Below are 20,683 nucleotides of genomic sequence, written 5' to 3' on the forward strand. Positions count from 1 at the left end.
TGCTAAATGAATACTACTTCGTGATGAGTTTCATTGGTGGATTAAAATATGAGATCAAACACTCTGTTAGTAGGTTTCGTCCTACTACACTGATGCAAGCATTTTTCCTTGCTAGGATGCAAGAACAAACTCTTAATAATCAACAAAAACTGTCAGGCCGACCAATAAATATTTCTACCGCAAGACAGTCTACCCAACAAAACTTTCCTCCTAAACCCATATCCCTCCCAGTGCTCCCACCCTTTCTCCCACTACCACCAACAAACATTCACTCTTCTAGTGATACACCACTTCCTATTATAAGGTTAACACCAAAGCAAATGCAAAAACGCAAGACTCAAGGGATTTGCTTTAATTGCGATAAGGCTTATAGGCCAAACTATTTTTGTAAGAAAAAACAATTATACTTGATGGTAGCCACAGAAGTTGAGGCAGACTGTAGTGAGCAAGAGGAAGCATTTGCTGACAGTGAGGATCCTCTAGCAGTGGAGAGTGACATGGAAATCTCTCTTCATGCTCTTACTGGTAATGCCATTGGAGATACTATTCGAATTCCAGGTTTTATTAATAATCATGTAATCTTTGTCCTCCTTGATACTGGCAGTACTCACAGTTTTATTGATTGTGATTTAGCTAAATCTCTTGGTTGTTATATTATTACAACTGCCAACTTGTCAGTTATTGTTGCAAATGGTGAAAAGACAGTAAGTACTGGCTTCCTTATAACGGACAATGCAGAATCATAATTTTGCTGGCAATTTGAGATTACTTGCACTTGGAGGATGTGACATGGTTCTTGGAGCAGATTAGCTCAAAGGTGTAGGTGATACTATTTTCATCTATCTACCTTTAGTATCACATTTACTTACAACGGAAAGGAAATCACACTTGTTGGATCTCATACACATCCTGCCTTAAGGAAGATTGGTCCTGAAGGAATGAAATAGTTTTTCAAGAAGAATTCTCATGGAATTTTTTCTCATCTATTCTTTGTTACTCCTACCCCTATCAAAACCTATTCCCCTTATCATTTCTGCAGTTTTTCAAGAATTTCAAGATGTTTTTCTGCACCTACTCATCTCCCACCTCACAGATCTCTTGATGACTATATTCATCTTCAGCCCAATTCCACTCCAATGAACCAAAGGCCATACAAGTGCCCTTATGTATAGAATGGTGCAAGAAATGTTACAAGGTGACATCATCTAACCTAGTCATAGTCCCTTTGCTTCTCCAATTCTTTTGGTTAAGAAAAAGGATAACAGTTGGAAATTTTGTGTGGATTATAGGAAACTCAACATCATTACCATAAAAAATAAGTTCCTTATTCTTATAATTAATGAACTTTTAGATGAATTACATGGATCCTGTGTGCTTACTAGAATTGATCCAAGATCAGGCTATCACCAATCAGGATTATATTGCAGGATATTTACAAGAAAGCTTTCAGAACCCACCAGGGTCATTATAAGTTCATTGTTATTCTTTTTGGCCTCATTAATCCCCCTTCCACCTTTCAAGCCTTAATGAATGACATCTTTCAACCTTATCTAAGAAAATTCATTTAGGTCTTCTTTGATGATAACCTTATTTATAGTCCTGATTTAGAAACTCATGTCAAACATTTACAGATCACTCTTTCTCTTTTGAGACAACACCAATTGTTTGCTAAGCTCTCTAAGTGCTACTTTGATCAATCTGAACTAGAGTATTTAGTTCATATCATTACTTCAAAAGGAATCGTTTCTAATCCATCTAAGATTTCTGGCATGACTAGTTAGACTCTTCCAAAAAATATCAAATAACTCAGAGGGTTTTTGGGTCTCTCAGGATGTTACAGAAAATTTGTCGGACACAATGGAGTGATTAGTAAGCCCTTTACAGATTTACTCAGGAAGATTCATTCTGTTGGACTGACCATGCTACACAAGCCTTCAATACACTCAAGACAGCAATGACTACAACTCCAGTACTGTCTTTACCAGAATTTTCCAAACCATTTGTATTGGAAACAAAGGCTTGTGCTACTAGCATTGGAGTTGTCTTAATGCAGGAGGGCATGCCAATTTCCTTCTTCAGGAAGCCTTTGGGTCCTACGGAAATGGGCTTATCCAAACATGAAAAATAACTCATTGCAGTTGGTTCAGCTGTTACCAAGTGGAAACATGAATTCTGTACATATGGTACGTACACATACCCAGTACACATACCATGTTGATCAGGGTTCGAGAACGCATACCTAGTACGTATACCTATGGGATCTGAGTTTGCGAATGACCAAGGTATGCATACCTAGTACGCCTATCCTTGGAGCATGAGTTCGCGGACTGCCCAGTTTTGGTTTATGCAGATGGTCATAAACTATTTTCATAATTATGTTTGGTATTGGTACACCTCTCATAAATAATTTCAAGAAAACTTTTTTCTTTAAATCACTTTGTGTTTGTGAATTTTGATTTAGGTCTTAAGTGTTACTGACATAACTTATGATTGTAAGTTCAAAAGGTATACTTTCCAACAAAAACTATCATTATACACGATTCCAGAACCCTAGACCATAGTGTATATTCTTTTATGTAATTTCGAGGCGGAATTTTCACATGCTTGCATGAATTCCTAATAAGAATTTCCTCTAACTGAGAAAGTGTTTGCTTGGATCTCTAATTATCTTAGCTTGAATTCAAAACTACCCGGAGCCTTGAAAATCTATAAATAAAGAGACTCTTGCAAAATTACTTCTCAATCTCTGATAGTTTTGTGTCCTAGTTGTTAAACTAGAGTCGTCCTCTATAGCCTAGATTCTTCATCAATTGTATTCTAGGTTACGAATTAAAGACTTCACTTAGGGATTCCTGAAGTCAGGTCAGGCTATCTTGTACATGATATCTCTTGTATCCTGATCTTGTTCTTATTGATCTTGAGGTTTTCATAATCTCACATCAGGAACGACATAGATAGAAATCACAAAGTTCTCTTCGTCTTAGACTTTCTGACTCCTCAATATAGATATCCAAAATTTTCTTTTATTTGTTTGGATTGTTCTTGAGAGGTGGTTAGTAATCCAGGCTTCTTATCTAACTGAGCATAAGTGTTCCAGATTCGTGAGGTTTGCTGGACTTTGTATATTACAGATAGATTTCCAAACCTATATTAAAAAAATCAAATAGACTTATCTGTTAGAAGAAGATTGGTATCAAAAGTCTTCACTTAGGTTGAAGCAACTCTTAGGATGTAAAGGACGCTAGCTAAGGGAATCAATTGCATAGAATCTTGCGAGGTTCAAGAGACATAAGGATCACAACAACAGCTGAGTTGCTTGGAAGGTTAGTTCAGTCTCAAATACATTCCATTCTGAAGTCTGATAGTATGTTAATGTCTGTAGCAGCTTGATACAATTTGGTGTTCAAAGACGGACGAGGTCCCGAGATTTTTCTGTAGGTGTAGTTTTTCTCTTTAAAAAAACTCTTATGTATGTTCTTTTTACTTTTTTGCATCTTTTGATTGTTAAAAGTACTATACAGGTTCTTACTCTTATCAAATATAGATGTTAGTGATATACTTGGTACCTTTTCCTTTTCATACTCAGGCTCCAAGGGTACGCGTACCTGATATGCATACCTTTCTGTTCGCAAACTCAGATCTCTTGGGTACGCATACTGGGTATGCATACCTTCCCCCCATTCTCAAACTCAAATCAACAGGGTACACGTGTTGGGTATGCGTACTTACCTTGCCTAAAGAATTCAGAATGTTTCCTATAAAACAAAACAATAAGTGGCGTACTTGGTACCCTCTCATTTTCAAACTCAGGATCCAAGGGTATTGTGTACCGGATATGCATACTTTGTCCGTTCACAAACTCCCCCCATTCTCGAACTCATACCAACATGGTACTCGTATTGGTTATGCATACCTACCCTGCTTCAAGAATTCAGAGTTTTTTTTTTTTTTTTGAAAACTCTCTTTAAACAATTTGAAACATTCCCAATAGCCATGGTTATAAAATATCATTGCTTGGAAAATTTTCAAATAATCAACTTGAAACAAAAATAGTTCATGAACAGTAATTTGTTCTTAACCAAGATTTTAATGGACCTAGAACATCCATTGCCTGAATCATATTCCAAAAGATTTATCAAGATAAGCCTGACTCGAAATTTCTTCGTTGCAAAATTTAAATCTACGAAAATCATGTGACATAGTCTCATTAGATATGATGGAAAATGTCGTGAGTAAATAGGATGGTTCAGTCTACACATACCTCTTTGTTGATGAAGTTCTCGCACATATCGTCGTTTGTCCTTCAGTTTTCTATCTTTGAGGGTTATTCTGTGATGTCGGATACTCAACTGCGTACTCTAGCCCTAGTCCGAGACTAGACTTTAGAAGACCAGAAATCAAGATATAGTGTTGAAGACCGACAACAAGCTTGAAATAAGAAAATTACGAGTTCGACCGAGCAGTGCTCTAGCAAAAGGCTTACAGCTTTGCAACTTTTTTTAAATTCTTTTGCTTTGGTTTTAATGGGAGACCTTGTTTGAGAGAATCTCTTTTTATTTTTTTAAAATTGTAATTTTGTACTTGTGGTAATCTCTAATTTGATTTCCTTGCGATAAAAACATAAATAAGTAACTTCTTTGAAACCTCCCAGTAAATCCAAGGCTTTTAAAGGTTCGTGAAATTCATACTGATATGGACAAACCAAAACCAACATCGACTAAGGAATCTAATAGTTATAATCGATGGTTGACTTTAACAACTGATGAAATCGTTTTAATCTTGCTCAATATAGTCAATCTCGGATATGGGTCCGTCTCGATTGGGTGCGAGAGAATGAGATACTTTTATCTTGGAGAGATTGTCGGAAAAATCTCTGAATTTTTATTTTCAATTTTTATACCCATAATATGTACATCAAACATTTTCACGATTTGCATATGTTAAATTTATATAGATATAAAAAACAGTATCAATTTTTAAGAATAAAATAAAAATTGAGTTGATATACAAAAATAATTTTAGGACTGGATTTAATTTGTTTTTCCTAATTTTTATATGTAAAACTGTTTCAGAGAGATCTCAACCGCATCTCAGTGAAATCTCGACCGTCTCAGCGGGTTTTCCAGTCAGATCACGTCTCGCCGAGATTAAGAGATTTCATTTGGACGAAGATCGACTACATTAGTCATATCTCATTTGTAACGATTTAGTGGTGTTTTATTTTATTTTTCAATAAATAATTAATGGACTGTCCTTCGAAACCACTTCAAAACCGCTTCTCAAATCAAGTTTTATTGCCCTATGACATTTAATTTGGAACCCATCTCTTGCTAGGAAGGTTCATCTTTCCACAATCTGGAGGTGTTTTAAGAAGAATGTGATTCTGAGGTGGTTTTTTCCATCGTCCAACAAGAATCATAATTTGAGAAGGCTTATGGATTTGGATAACTTAGTTTTTTCTCAGTCTTCCTCCTCTTCCTCTCCTCTAGTAGAAACCCTAGGCGCCTAAATTTCCATCTGCTCAGATGTGCTCCTTTGGAGCAGATCAACCTTTCTCTTGATCTTCCATCAACTTGTTTTCCTTTATTAGTTTCTAAGTTTAGTAATTATAGGTTTTAATTTCATTAATTTCGTTTTGGATTTCTCTACTTGGGTTTCTCCTTTTGTTACTAGTTTTAATCATGATTATGTTCATCGAATGGTGAGGAAGCTTAAGTGGGAGATGGTGATTTGCACAACTCAGATGATATTATTTATAGAGATTAGAGAACATGATTCTTTCAGGAAAAACTTCAGCAACATTTCATAAAACATCAAATCAATCAACACCACCAGCAACGATCACTAAAACATCACCAGCATCGAGAACATCAGAAGAAGCAGAGATTACATCAACAAGAACAACGTTTACAAAGACTCCGTTACCGTTTACAATGACTCTGAGACCGATTCATACAGACTCCAACAGATTTCGATCGATTCAAACCGAACCAGAAAACCTAGGTTACTTATGATATTGTTACTCTTATTACTCTTATCTCCAAGTGATAAAAAATCCTTGGTTTTTCGAAAAAACTTGGCCGAATCTCTTAAAGATCCCACGGCTACGAATCTGTATTGGTGCAAATTTGTTTTCCAAACAAAACAAATTTGGTCTATTAGTCCTGTTACTATATGATTGGAATTCTGGTACGGTCATAATGGTTTGAATTGTAGGAACAATCGAGAACTAGCGGAGAATTTCAAGTCTTGTTGATTGTAAACTGCTCTGATCACCCTGTATATTTGAGGCTTGCCTCTTTTATGAAAAAAAAATATAGCAAAACAAATAAAAATTAGTTTAAAAAGAAAATGTAGCAAAATAAAAAGAATTAGTTTGGAAGAACCAAAAGAGATACTACAAGAAGAGCAAAAATTGTAATCAAGACTCACATTTCAGTGTCGGTTAAAATTTGTGTACTCTTTTTAACAAAAATCAAACTAAAGAAATTTAAACATATCGTTAAATCAAAGTATCAAACCGAAGAAATTTAAACTTTTCAAAAAAGGATAGACTACCGAGGACAAAGTAGGAGGGTAATAGAGGTAATTAACATAAGCAGAAAATAACAGCCGGTAAAAATAAATATAAAAATGATTGATATTCATTTTTTCCTTCTTCAGAAAAGTCCTAAAAAAAAACATTTGTCTCAGAGAATCTTGTCAGGAAGAAAGAAAGTGATAATAACTCCCTCTTCTTCCTCCTCTCAATTTCACAACTCTCTAATCCAAATCCAAATTATTTCCATCTCAACAGCAAAAACCCACTCACCCACTCTCTCCAGTTTCTGCATCATTCCTCTGAATCTAAAAAAAAAAAAACCATGGAAATCCCAGAGAAACTAATGAAGTTGAAGTACTACATAATCTTTTCATCCCTAATCTCTCTATCATTTCTTTCTCTGGTTCTGTTAGCTCCAAGATTTCTTACGATTGTCTCATACTTTTGGCCTTTGTTTGTATCAACTGCTCTTTTTCTCTTCACTGTTGTTTTCTTTGCAAAGGTTTCACCTTTGAGTACATCTTCTGAAATTGATGATGATCAGTCTTTATTATCTTGTGCTGAAAAAGCTGGTGAAGGGTTATTAGATTATGTTGCTGCTCCTCAAGTATGTTTAGAAACCATAGATGATGATGATACTGATGAAGATGAAGATGAAGAAAATGAAATTGATGAAACAGATCAAACCCCAGTTGAAGATACAAAGTCTATTAAGAAATCAGATCATATTAATTTAGAATCAGTAGCTCAAGGAAGTGAAATCAAATTGATGTAATTTTTAGTTTTGTCTTAATTTTTCCATTCAGAGGTTTTCAGGTCAGTTTAATTAAAGGAATCTGAACCCTGAAAAGGCCATGAATAACGCAAAATAAATGTAAATTTCGAGTATGAATGATAATAATATCAAACAATTTTAGTCGATTGCAATGTTATTACTGATTATTTTGATATGATCTTGACTTATGTTGACTAACATTGACTGACTCTGAACCTACCTGCGAATGCGACCGTTGCCTAGCACGACTCTTGGTGGGAGTGGGAGTACAGTGAACGCTGAGTGAGAATGCAAAACGACGTAAGCCCTAAAGTAGGGGTTTATTGTCTGTACTGTACTGTAGTAGTGTAGTGTGTGGATTATTTGGGGGGACAAAGAAAGACACCCACCACCGACCGACCAATATTATTAATCTAGACAGATGCAGAATGAACAGCTTTTAAAAAGATGAAAAACATGAAACAAAATGTTGTTTAATGCACTGCACGCAGGCTTTTGTCCTGCAGTTTGCCATGAAAATCATATCGTTGAAGATATAATATGTGGAGGTTGGGGAGACTGCCCAGAATACAAGTTTGCAGAAAGAATGTTGGGAGATTTTCCAAATCCTTGGATACGTTCATTTCTTTGTTTCTTGATACCATGCACATCACATACAAGTATGCTGCTATCAGTTGATCTCCCAATTTCATCAGTCCTATGTTATACTGTTAAACCCAGTGAGTCTGCCAACTCTCATTAAGATTCCAGGCTTGTTTTCTGTATATGCCAAACCTGTTCCATATCACTGATAAGAACTACACGGATACAAATCAAGGAGATTACAGCATTTCCATGATTACTTTAACTGTGGCCTTTCAGCATTTAACAGTTTCTTTTTAGTTCTCCAGTTTTGCTTACTCAGTAATAATAATATAGACAAAGTTTAGTTCATTGTCGAAACAGCCCGATATTGTTACATCTGGAACAGTAAACCTTCAAAGCAAATTAACATTATTTACATTTTTAAGCAGAGCATTAGTTCATTACACACCTTTATATTTTAGTTTGTTCCGACGGCTTGTATTTACAAAATGGAACAAGCATCACAAACAATACCGATATAGACATTGCTGTAAGCGCCAACTAGACAGACGTATACGGACACAAGCATAACTGAAATTGCAGTGGTCTTTTTTAAACAAGATCAATCCTCCGCATTCAATTACGCGCTGAAACCCTGGTGAGTTGAGCTCCATGAGCCATGAGGAATGGTAACACAAGCTTGAGATGCGGCCTCAGCCATCTGTTCTTTCTTAATTCCTGCATTACAAATGTTTGCTACAGATCTCATATGTTTCATTCCGTACTGTGACAGAGATCCACACTGGGTCTCAAAGGTCCTCACCTGCACCAAGAAATATAACGTGTCAGTGGGAAAAGCTCGACTCTACATTCCCATCTCATGTTTAAAACATGGAGATGACACAGGAGCTGCGAGAACAATGACTGCATCATGTATAGATCTTCCTCACAAGCATTAAGAAAAAGAGTTTCAGACTCCAGTATAATTCCAAGCCCATCAGAAGCGGATCACAGTATTTATAAGTAAAACTTCATCTTGCATTACTGATGTTGGAGTGTTCAAAATGAATAAAAAGGACAAATGAAAAGCATGAACAAAAATGAGGATGTAATCGCTTACCATGGTCTTAAGACAGTCCCAGTCATCTACAAGGGGCTGTCCAGCAGGACGAACAGCTTCAAGTACTTGAGGACCTTTTTCAAACCCAAATAGAAGCTTTCCAATGAGTTTAATGCTGTGATCGACGTGCATTCGGTGAGCCATTACCTCTACAAACTCCTTTTGTGCGTCAGCTTTCCTCTGAGAACCTTCAGGGGCTTTTCGGTACTGTGTTGATGAGAGAAATTGAAAAATGCATTAATAAATAGAGATTGGTTAATGCGAAGGGGATATATAATCCAACAGAAGAAAATACCCAAATTACAAAGTAAAATAAGCAACCTTATGCCAGAAATGAATGAGATCTGCTTCCCGTTGGTTAACAGACCCTGAAAGTGTAGGCAATGAGTTCTGTTCAATGAACTTATTGTTATCATTTGCCGGATTGGTACCCATGTATAGAAACAGATCTTCCTTGCTAACTTCGAGGTCTCCATACTGCATTACGTGGGACCCATAGGCAGAATTTGCGTTTTGAGTCCTTTCTTTAACCTTCAAAATCAGTTAAATCAAAAATATAAGAAGCATATTTATTGGGAATACCAGGAAACATTCTTATTAGTTTTATCTAAAATGAGAAAAAGAGCTTAAGCTTTTTACCAGATGATATTGCTGCTTCAGAGTTTCACTTCGCAAATTATGTACGTCACTGTTCATGGATTCACAGTGCAGCACAAGTTAACAACCGAGAAATAATTAAGGAACAAGCCAGTCAAGGTCGTAAATGTAATCCGTTTAAGTTCACTAGTTGAGGGGACAATAACAAACCTGTCTTCCATCCAAGCAACACTATACAAATCTCCCAGACAGGTCTCGTATTCTGAAGGAGGACTACGGAACTCTCCAGGGCAGTAGGTTCCCCAGCTGCTCTCTTCTGCATTTGATGCTGTGGTTGCATAAATATTTAACCCCTTTGGAAGAATACCCTCAAAAATACTTCCAGATTCACAAGCTTCGAGATAGAACACCTACCAAAATCATGGGAAGTTAGTATGCAACATACATTACTGTAATCTTAAGAAACTCCCTAAAGATGACAAAATACAAATATTAGAAAAATTAGGAAGTTACCAAGCTTTTATATGCTCCTAATGAATGCTTCTGCTTCAATACATTAACCAGATCATCTGCGTAAAGGTAAGGATAGGTTGGCATCCCTGCATTCGAAAAAATGTGAACAACAAATTAATTTACTTCCCAACAACATATAGAAAGATGCATCAGCGTATCTCAATGAGACCAAGAAAAAATAAATCTAACTAATACAGAAACACGTAATGAAGCTACTAACCGAGCACCCCAGGACCACCATGATCACTGTAATAGATAAAGATGTGATCATTCGGACCACTATCAATAACCTTCCCACTACCCCCTTTAACAGCAGTTTTATTTCCAAGGAGAACTGAGTAAAAGTTGTGAGCAGTAACATCACGCCCTGTATAATCCTGCAACACCAAGATCACCAAGTTAGTACAATGTCAGCTTAACAATATCAGAACATGCTAAACTTGGATGATAACGGGAAAATAGAAACAAACCTTTGGAACTCCAGCATAGACGTCTTCACCTTTAGGGTGGTTAATAATGACACCAGGCCTAGGGTTTTCCTCATTGAGCGCGATGTCATCATACATGAAAATGACGATGTTTTCCTCTTTTACTCCACCTCTTTTCAGGACTTGATAAGCATGACAGACGTCGGCCTACACATTTTCAACAGTCACATGATAAGTATACCAAGTCAGTGATACATGAACTCAAGACATCCTATTAACAACAAACATCCACGATTATATCCAAAATTGCAGCCACATAAGACCCAACTACCATGCAAGCTACAAGATATTAAAAAGCATTCACCCCCATAAACTTTCATAAACAAGGCAAATCAAACGGAAGAAGAATGCGTGGCATGTTTTATTCATCAAAACCTATTAACTTAGTTTAGTTCACAGTGCATACTGATTGTAACATGGATGCCTAAAACAGGTCAAATATACCCAGATAGATATCCCCCACTACAAAACACAAGTACTCTTTTCTTAATTCAAGTAATCATCCATCTAACAGACATCCTTTAACCCCCAATAAGCACAACAAGCATGCGCCCAGACGCAGACTATGCTAAATTTCTCAATTCATCTTGCCTTGCACACCCACATCATCTTAATTATTAAGCTATAATTGAAGCTAAAAAACTTCCTCAAAAGCCTATATCCAGTAAAAGTATGTTGCTATAAATCTCATGAGAAAAATGTCTTCAAACCATCCGAAACACACTTCAAATAAGCTCTAACTTCAGCTGTTCTGCACTGGATTTTGCTTTAGTTTGTGCTTAAAGTGATTGAATTTTGATAACTAGCGTCATTACCAAAAAATTCATGCATATTCCACTTCAGATTAACCTAAATCGCATGACTTAAAACCCAAACCCATACAGATAAAACAAAAATTTAGCATAATTCACTCAAAAGTTTCAACAAAAAAAACCTAAAATCAATTGCATAAAAAATTTCAAAAAATAAAAAAAATAGTGAAACAAAATTTAAGAAAATTAAGAGATGATCACCTGATGTCTGTAATTCCAATACCCACTAGAACCAGCAATTAAAACAGCCCATCTAGTCCCACCGACAGAATCATCGTCGATGTTTTCACCATTAATAAATTCTTTGACTTCAGAAGGTAATCTAATTACACCATCTTCTTCAATATTCCTACCAGAACATACCGATAATAGAAAGAACAGAATTATCACTGAAAATAATAATTTCACCATTTTTTACCTTTCAATTTGATTTTTTAGGTTTAGATTTTGTGTGCTGTTAAATCAGTGCAAGGAAGGAAGGAAGGAATGTATAGAAGAGAGAATTGTTTTTGTGTTTTATAGAAAAGAAAAGAAACTTCTTTTTGACTTTAACTAGTGAATTGATATGATTCGTGGCCGTTAGGTAGACCGTTCTTGTTTCGGATTGGATTTTAAATGGGACCCAAGGTTCTATTTGGAGTAATATTTTTGGGAAATTATTGGTGGATTTTTTAATTTTTCGAAATTCTATAGCGAAGATTCTGTCCGATGATGTCAAAAATCAGAGAAGGCTTTCAAGGGCAACTAGAGTTACTGCACTAGTAGTCTCTTGGTTAATTATGTTGTCTCTGTAACAATAAAATACTCGAGAAAGATATTAGAGAGATGTTAGAATAAAAGGATTGATTTCTGAAAAGTAAATATACACTCAATTGGACTGTAAACAGAGGACAGAGTCACGTGTTCAACACGCTGTCCTTAACACGATATTTGACCGGTACGCCTCAAGAATGAGTGATGCCTATGCCCTGTGGTCAAGTTCGTATCCATGATAAAACTTCCCGTTGCAAGCACTGTTAGCACTACAGTACTTGCCCACTCTTACGACCTCAACAACAATTGCGCACGGAATGAAAATAAAGGACCACAAAGGGGGAGAAGACGAAAAGAAGAGGATAGTAGCTCTTCTAGACACAAATTGAAAATGAAAAATGTGGTCGGTTTATATAGAGGAGAAGTGAGAGAAGTCTCATTGATGCGCATTAAATCGAATGGAATTAATTGAAATTTTTTCGAAACAGTATAAAACGTTCATATATTGATTTAAAACGTTTCATGCATCATAATGTGGTTATAAAACGTTCATGCATCATAATGTGTTTGTAAAACGTTCATGCACGTTTCATGCATCATAATGTGTTTGTAAAACGTAAGGAAATATCCGCCGGGTCAGACGCCCCCAACGATTAAGAAATGATTTGTTTAAAATCTTTTAGATAATAATTCAAAGGAAGTTTCGCCAAAAAGATAAGTCTTGACACACCCACACCCACACCCACACCCACACCCACATCCGAACCCGAACCCGAGCCCGGCCCGCCCGCACGCACGGACGGCGGCGTGCGTGCTTCGGTGCGAAGCACCGCGCGTGTGTGAAAATATGTGGTTGCACCAACTAGCTCATTGCCTAAGTCCTCCCCCTCGCACAAAAGTGCTAATGACCCAAGGGCCACTCTTAATATCAAAAAATTCAATACTTATGGAGAGGTATCATCTTTACTTTTCCCTATGTGGGACTAAAGGTTCATTCACAATAAGTGAAAATGAGCTAGTGTCCTTAGTGACCGATAGGTCCTAAGTTCCAATCCTTTCAAGACCAAAAAACCAAACTATTTTATAAACTCAATTTTTATAAACTCATTTTCTCTAACAATCCCCCACATGAATGAAATACCGATAAAAAATCAGAAAACGGAAAACGAGAAATACCACTTAGGCAAGAGGTGTCCATAAGGTCTTGAACCTTTGCTTAGTAACAAATTGCCGGAACTACTTGATGGACAGTGAACGCGATGTCTTGAACTACCATCGTTTAGTGTAATTCGCGATAATAACCACGCGTGATATCTCTCTAGGTGCTGTCGAGTTCGTGTCGTTGTGTCCTTTTTGGCCCTGGACAAATCCTGTTTCTCCGAATGCTCTAGAGAATCAGCTCTTTTCTCATAGGAAGCGACCCACTTCCACATTCAGATAGGTGAGTTCCATCAAGAGTGTTTACTGATACACCCCACTTCAATCTAAAATTGAAACTATAGAACTCATTAAGACTTAATACAAAGTCATCCTCACATGCAGTCACACTATCACGTCTACACCATAGGGAAGGGGCAGAGAATGAATTCTCTGATAGTGTTTACCTTGACCCGCCACAAATTAGTTTCTCATTCGAAACCTTGATCTTGGGATCTCCAGTCATCAAGGTTGAGTATCCTTCATGACAAGTTTATTTAATGAGCCTAAGCCCCATCCCCTTAGATGCATTACTAACTATCTCCTTGGACAAACCTTTCGTCAAAGGGTCCGCGATATTCTCCTTGGACTTAACCCAATCAATGGAAATAACGCCTTTTGAGATTAGTTGTTTTAGGGTATCATGTCTTCTTTTTATATGTATAGACTTCCCATTATAGTAGCTGTTTTTAGCTTTAGCTATGGCAGCTTGATTATCACAATGTATAGATATAGCCGGCACAGGCCTATGCCAGAGAGGAAATCCTTCTAAAAAGCATCTTAGCCAAGCGGCTTCCTCTCCTGCTTTATCTAGCGCAATAAACTCAGATTCCATAGTGGATCGAGCTATGCAGGTCTGTTTGGAACTCTTCCAAGAAACAGCCCCACATGCTAGAGTGAAAACATATCCACTCGTAGACTTAGACTCCTCTGAGTCTGATATCCAGTTTGCATCACAAAATCCCTCAAGGACAGCAGGATACCTTTCATAATTCAAACAAAAGGTCAACGTGTATTTCAGATACCTCAACACTCTAAAAAGTGCATCCCAGTGTTCCTGCCCTGGATTACAAGTATATCTACTTAACCTACTCACAGCATAAGCAATGTCTGGCCTAGTACAGTTCATCAAATACATCAGACTTCCTATAACTCGTGAGTATTCAAGTTGTGATACTCCATTACCTCTTTTCTTTTTGAGTTTACAACAAGGATCATACGGAGTATAAGCAGGTTTACAATCAAAATGATTGAATTTTCTAAGCACAGATTCAACATAATGAGATTGACTAAGATTATAACCGATAGAATTTCTCCTAATTTTCATCCCTAAGATTACATCTGCAGGGCCTAAGTCTTTCATGTCAAAGTTCTCATTCAACATGTTCTTAGTGGAATTAATTACGTCCATGTTTGTACCAAGTATAAGCATATCATCAACATACAAGCATACAGTCACACATGCATCATTTACAAGCTTAGTATATACACACTTGTCAGATTCATTGATTCTAAAACCACTAGAAAACATTACATGATCAAATTTTTCATGCCACTGTTTAGGTGCTTGTTTCAATCCATACAAAGATTTTTCAGTTTACAAACTTTGTTTTCACAACCTTTCACTACAAAGCCCTCAGGTTGTTCCATGTAAATTTCTTCGTCTAATTCACCATGTAGGAAAGCTGTCTTTACATCCATTTGATGTATTTCTAGGTTATGAACCGCAGCTATAACAATTAACATCCTAATGGAAGTAATTCTCGTAACGGGTGAGTAAGTATCAAAGAAATCTACACCTTCCTTTTGTTTGTAGCCTTTGACTACTAACCTAGCCTTGTATTTTTGAATAGTTCCATCTATGTTACGTTTCCTCCTGAAGATCCATTTACATCCTATGGCCTTACACCCTGGAGGTAAATCTACTATCTCACATGTATCATTTTCTTTGATGGATTCCATTTCACTAATAGAAGACTCTTTCCACCACGGAGCTTCAGAAGAAGTCATGGCTTCTCTATAAGTCTGAGGATCAGACTCTGCTAGTGTTATGAAGTCAGGTCCAAAAGAGGTATTGGTTCTAGCTCTTTTACTCCTCCTAAGATCAAATTCTACTTCATCTTCCTCTAAAAGTAAAGTCTGACTGGTTGAAGGAACATCTAGGGGATCAACACATCTCTTACGAGAGTCAGATTTTAAAGGAAAAATATTTCCAAAGAACACAGCATCCCTAGACTCCATAATAGTATGCACACCAATTTCAGAAACATCAGAATTCACAACCATAAATCTATATGCAGGTGTATGCTCAGGATACCCTATGAAGACACAGTCAACAGTTTTGGGTCCTATCTTGGTTGCTTTAGGTTTAGGGATCTGAACCTTAGCCAAACACCCCCACACTTTAAAGTATGCTAAAGAAGGTTGTCTACCTTTCCACAATTCGTATGGAGTTTTGTCTGATCCTTTAAAAGGTACTCTGTTCAGGATATAGCAGGCCGAGAGGACAACTTCCCCCAACAAGTTCGAAGGTAATCCTGAACTAATTAACATGACATTCATCATATCCTTAAGGGTGCGGTTCTTACGTTCAGCTACTTCATTCGACTGAGGTGAATAAGGAAGGGTAACCTCGTGTATTATGCCATGTTCTACACAGAAATCTCCTATAGGAGTTATGTACTCACCACCACGGTCAGACCTAATGGTAGTATTCAATTGGTTTTCAACTTCTAGTTTATACCTCTTAAATGCTTCTAAGGCATCATCCTTACCTCTAAGCAAATAAATATGACAGTACCTAGTACAGTCGTCTATAAAGGTAACAAACCATTTCTTACCGCCTCTAGTTTGAACTGATTTCATGTCAACTAGGTCTGAGTGAATTAATTCTAAGGGTTTAGAATTTCTATGAACATTTTTGCTAAAAGGTTTTCTAGCATACTTTGATTCTACACATATTTCACATTTGTGTTCCTTTTCCAAACTAAATTTGGGTATGCAACCCACATTGGCTAGTTTAAGCATTGATTTATAATTTACATGTCCAAGTCTACCATGCCAAACGTTCAAAGACTCACAAACATAAGCAGAAGAACCATTATTATTCATTACATCAGAGTTTACATTAAGCTTATACAGTCCCTCAGTCTTATAACCCTGCCCCACATAATCCTTACCCTTAGTTACAACACATTTCCCAGATTCTATTACAATTTTAAAACCCTTATCATCTAAAACAGCACAAGAAACAAGATTTTTGCAGATGTCCGGAACATGAAGAACTTCATTCAAAGTGAGAGTCTTGCCAGAAGTGAGCTTGAGCCCAACTTTGCCTTTTCCTACAACCGCAGTTGCAGATGAGTTACCCATATAGAGTTTCTCTCCTTCCCCTACCTTACTGTAGGAGGTGAACATTTCTTTGTTCCCACAGACATGTTTGGTAGCCCCAGAGTCTACCCACCAGTCCCTCACATTTGTTACCAAATTTACTTCAGACACCGTGCCAGAAAATTCATCTTTGTTGTTTTCAACCAAATTAGCATTATTTTTCTTTTTAAGGTCCTTACGGTTTCTACAGTGAACCGCCATATGGCCAGGATTTCCGCAAGCATAGCAATCACCCTTAATTTTATTAATGCTAGATTTAGGTTTCTGAAACATACCTTTCTTGCCTGGAGGTTTCTTGGAGTTGTTTCGGTTCTTATCAGCATTGGAACCTTTGTGTTCAGTCACATGAGATTTGTAAGACATGTCCCTTGAAGAAGATACATTTTTGTCCTTGGAGCACAACAATTCTTCAACTTGAATTTTCTTACCCAGTTCAACCATAGTAACTTCAGCAGTTTCATGTCTCAGTTTCTTCTTGTACTCGGACCAGGAAGTAGGCAATTTCTCGATAGCAGTAGACACTTGAAAAGTTTCATCAATCACCATACCTTCGGCAAGAATTTCATTCATAATTTGCTGGAGTTCAAGGAATTGATCAACCACAGAGTTTTCATTCATCATTTTATACTCATAAAGTCTGGCTACCAAGAATGTCTTACTTCCGGCAGTTTCAGCTTGGTATTTTGCCTCCAAAGCAGCCCATAAATCAAAAGCAGAAAAGTTGTCCTTAGCATTGTAAAAATCATACAAGGCATCCTATAAACAATTCAGAATATGATTTTTAGCCACGTAATTGTTCCTCTTCCATTCATCAAAAAGAGACTCACTACCAGCATTCTTCAATGACTCATCAAACGGTTTCAGAACATAGGAGTCCAACTCATGATAACTCAGAAAAAATAAAATTTTTGACTGCCACCTCTTAAAGTCTTTTCTAGAAAACTTTGTTGGTCTCTCAACATCGTTCTTACCCATTGTTACAGACAGAAAACAGAAATATCGTGTTAAGATTGTTGCCTCTGTAACAATAAAACACCCGAGAAAGATGTTAGAGAGATGTTAGAATAAAAGGATTGATTTCTGGAAAGTAAATAAACACTCAATTGGACTGCAAACAGAGGACAGAGTCACGTGTTCAACACGCTGTCCTTAACACGATATTTGACCGGTACGCCTCAAGAATGAGTGATGCCTATACCCTATGGTCAAGTTCGTATCCAGGATAAAACTGCCTGTTGCAAGCACTGTTAGCACTACAGTACTTGCCCACTCTTACGACCTCAACAGCAATTGCGCACGGAATGAAAATAAAGGACCACACAGGGGGAGAAGACGAAAAGAAGAGGATAGTAGCTCTTCTAGACACAAATTGAAAATGAAAAATGTGGTCGGTTTATATAGAGGAGAAGTGAGAGAAGTCTCATTGATGCGCACTAAATCGAATGGAATTAATTTCAATTAATTCAAATTTTTCGAAACAGTATAAAACGTTCATGTATTGATTTAAAACGTTTCATGCATCATAATGTGGTTATAAAACGTTCATGCATCATAATGTGTTTGTAAAACGTTCATGCACGTTTCATGCATCATAATGTGTTTGTAAAACGTAAGGAAACATCCGCCGGGTCAGACGCCCCCAACGATTAAGAAATGATTTATTTAAAATCTTTTAGATAATAATTCAAAGGAAGTTTCGCCAAAAAGATAAGTCTTCCCACACCCGAGCCCGACCCGCCCGCCCGCACGCACGGACGGCGGCGTGCGTGCTTCGGTGCGAAGCACCGCGCGTGTGTGAAAATATGTGGTTGCACCAACTAGCCCATTTTCTAAGTCCTCCCCCTCGCACAAAAGTGCTAATGACCCAAGGGCCACTCTTAATATCAAAAAATTCAATACTTATGGAGAGGTATCATCTTTAGTTTTTCCTATGTGGGACTAAAGGTTCATTCACAATAAGCGAAAATGAGCTAGTGTCCTTAGTGACCAATAGGTCCTAAGTTCCAATCCTTTCAAGACCAAAAAACCAAACTATTTTATAAACTCAATTTTTATAAACTCATTTTCTCTAACAAATTATTGGCGGATTTGTACTGCGATGATGATTATGAGTCCAGTTCTTACGTGGGGAAAATTTGCAGCTGCTTAAGTTTACAGCATCTTTGATCACTCGAAGCATGGAAGGATGTTCAGGTGCGAGAAATAAAAGTTTGCATCTTTACTAAGGCCTTAATAGAATGTCCAAAATCAAAAGTCCATCCCAGAAAATATAAGCAAAACTATTTTGCTTCACAGAACTTTTTTTCAGCTAATTTTACAAGCAAGTCCACTTTCAAAAGTCGGAAAATAACTTTAGAATGTATATCCAAACATGCTAATACTTAACGGAGACGGAGGCTCAAATGACGCATCTATGTTTAGACCAACATGTCGTTTATTTTTCGACTCAAGTGATTCGTATGGATATGACTCACCTAGATTTGAGTCATTACATCTGAATATGAATTATTAATTTGACTCAAAAAATATAACCTAATAGAGTTATAGAAAATTTTTAAATCTTATCAGAAATGTGCCTAGTGAGCGAGTCAGGAATTAAATGATATCGGGCTCAAATAGCCCCGGATCAGATGCATGGGCCAAGTTAGACCTCGAAGCAGATATCCGAAAATAATTAAAGTAAACAAAAAAGATTTGACATCTAACACTGGTTGAGTCAACCGCGAAAGAAAAATTCAGGTCGAGTCAGATACAGATTACGAGTAAGACCCAAACCAACGGGGTGCATTCGTTGTCCAGCTGTTTGATGCACCTACGCAAGTTACTACTTCCAGCACCTATTGAGAGTGTTTATCAACGGTGTATGTGTTTTTCTTGTCACTTGATGTTCAAATGACAGCATCTAATATGGACAAAGTCGATTGTGGAAGCGGTATAAGTCGACCTCAAATGAGCCAAATTCAGCAATTGCGATCCCCGATCACACACATACTAGAGTCTTATCAGATGTACTATTTTTGAATGATTGACAAGATAAAGAATATATATGCGATGTGGACAACTAGCTAATGGAGAGGCGTTATGCTCATAAATGTGATAATTTTCTTTACTTGATTTTCAAAGGGAAAAGGAAAGGAAACATATAAAAAAATATCAAGTTTTCAGCTACGTGCTACATCACCCCCTAATGAAATACTTCAAAGATTCCTCCCCAACTTGTAGAATCCAACATTGAAGATGACAATGAAAGGGATCACTGGTTATAGCCCATGACTCTTGCACAGTATGACAACGAGAGATTATTATTTAAATTTTTGTGTATCCGTATTGCTATTTGCGGATGAAAATCCGAATGGCCTGGAATCAGTTGGTGACTCAAAACGAAACCACTAAAAAGAGTAAACACGTTGTTTCATGAAGGATAAACGGATAGTCTGTTTTTTTTTTTACCTTTAATAATCGTCCAGAGATCTTGGCCTACTTTTGGAAGACAAAGTAAAAGGCACTTAAAAATGGGAGAAGCCACTTGGAATTTATGGGAAAAGAGTTACTTCTTGGAATGGAAAAACAATAGTAAGAGGAGGTAAGCTAATTCTCATCAAAAGCGTTTTAGCTAGTCTACCCATTATTATCTCTCTATTTCTCTTGTTCCTTGTTCCATAACTAAGAAAACTGATAGAGTTGTGAGAAATTTCTTATGGGATGATCAAAACAAGAAAAGAACTCACAATATTGGTTGGAAATTATCTTTAAAACCAAAAAAAAAAAAAAAAAGTGGTCTTGGTATAAGAAGAGCTAAGCAAGTGAACTCGGCTTTGCTAAAAAAATGGTGGTGGCGCTTTGGCGTAGAGAAAGAAGCGTTGTGGAGGAAGATCATAGTTGAAAATTTTGATGACACATTTACCGGTTGGGAAACTCTCCAACCCAAAGGAT

General features: G+C 37.0%; 2 protein-coding genes across 2 annotated transcripts; one reads left to right on the forward strand and one right to left on the reverse strand.

Annotated features, from left to right (window-relative positions):
* The first annotated feature begins 6,675 nt into the window (after positions 1–6,675).
* LOC113353443 lies at positions 6,676–7,462 on the forward strand. Its single transcript, XM_026597043.1, has one exon. The coding sequence runs from the start codon at positions 6,864–6,866 to the stop codon at positions 7,314–7,316; it is 453 nt and encodes a 150-aa protein (XP_026452828.1). The 5' UTR covers positions 6,676–6,863; the 3' UTR covers positions 7,317–7,462.
* A 748-nt stretch (positions 7,463–8,210) lies between these two features.
* Positions 8,211–11,925, reverse strand: LOC113347910 (vacuolar-processing enzyme-like). Its single transcript, XM_026591598.1, has 9 exons — positions 11,612–11,925; positions 10,581–10,745; positions 10,331–10,487; positions 10,111–10,196; positions 9,808–10,007; positions 9,640–9,688; positions 9,322–9,531; positions 9,001–9,207; positions 8,211–8,703 (listed from the first exon to the last, which is right to left on the reverse strand). The coding sequence occupies exons 1-9, from the start codon at positions 11,819–11,821 to the stop codon at positions 8,521–8,523; spliced, it is 1,467 nt and encodes a 488-aa protein (XP_026447383.1). The 5' UTR covers positions 11,822–11,925; the 3' UTR covers positions 8,211–8,520.
* Positions 11,926–20,683: the final 8,758 nt, after the last annotated feature.

The sequence above is a fragment of the Papaver somniferum genome, chromosome 2 (assembly GCF_003573695.1).
Source record: "Papaver somniferum cultivar HN1 chromosome 2, ASM357369v1, whole genome shotgun sequence".
NCBI lineage: Eukaryota > Viridiplantae > Streptophyta > Magnoliopsida > Ranunculales > Papaveraceae > Papaver > Papaver somniferum.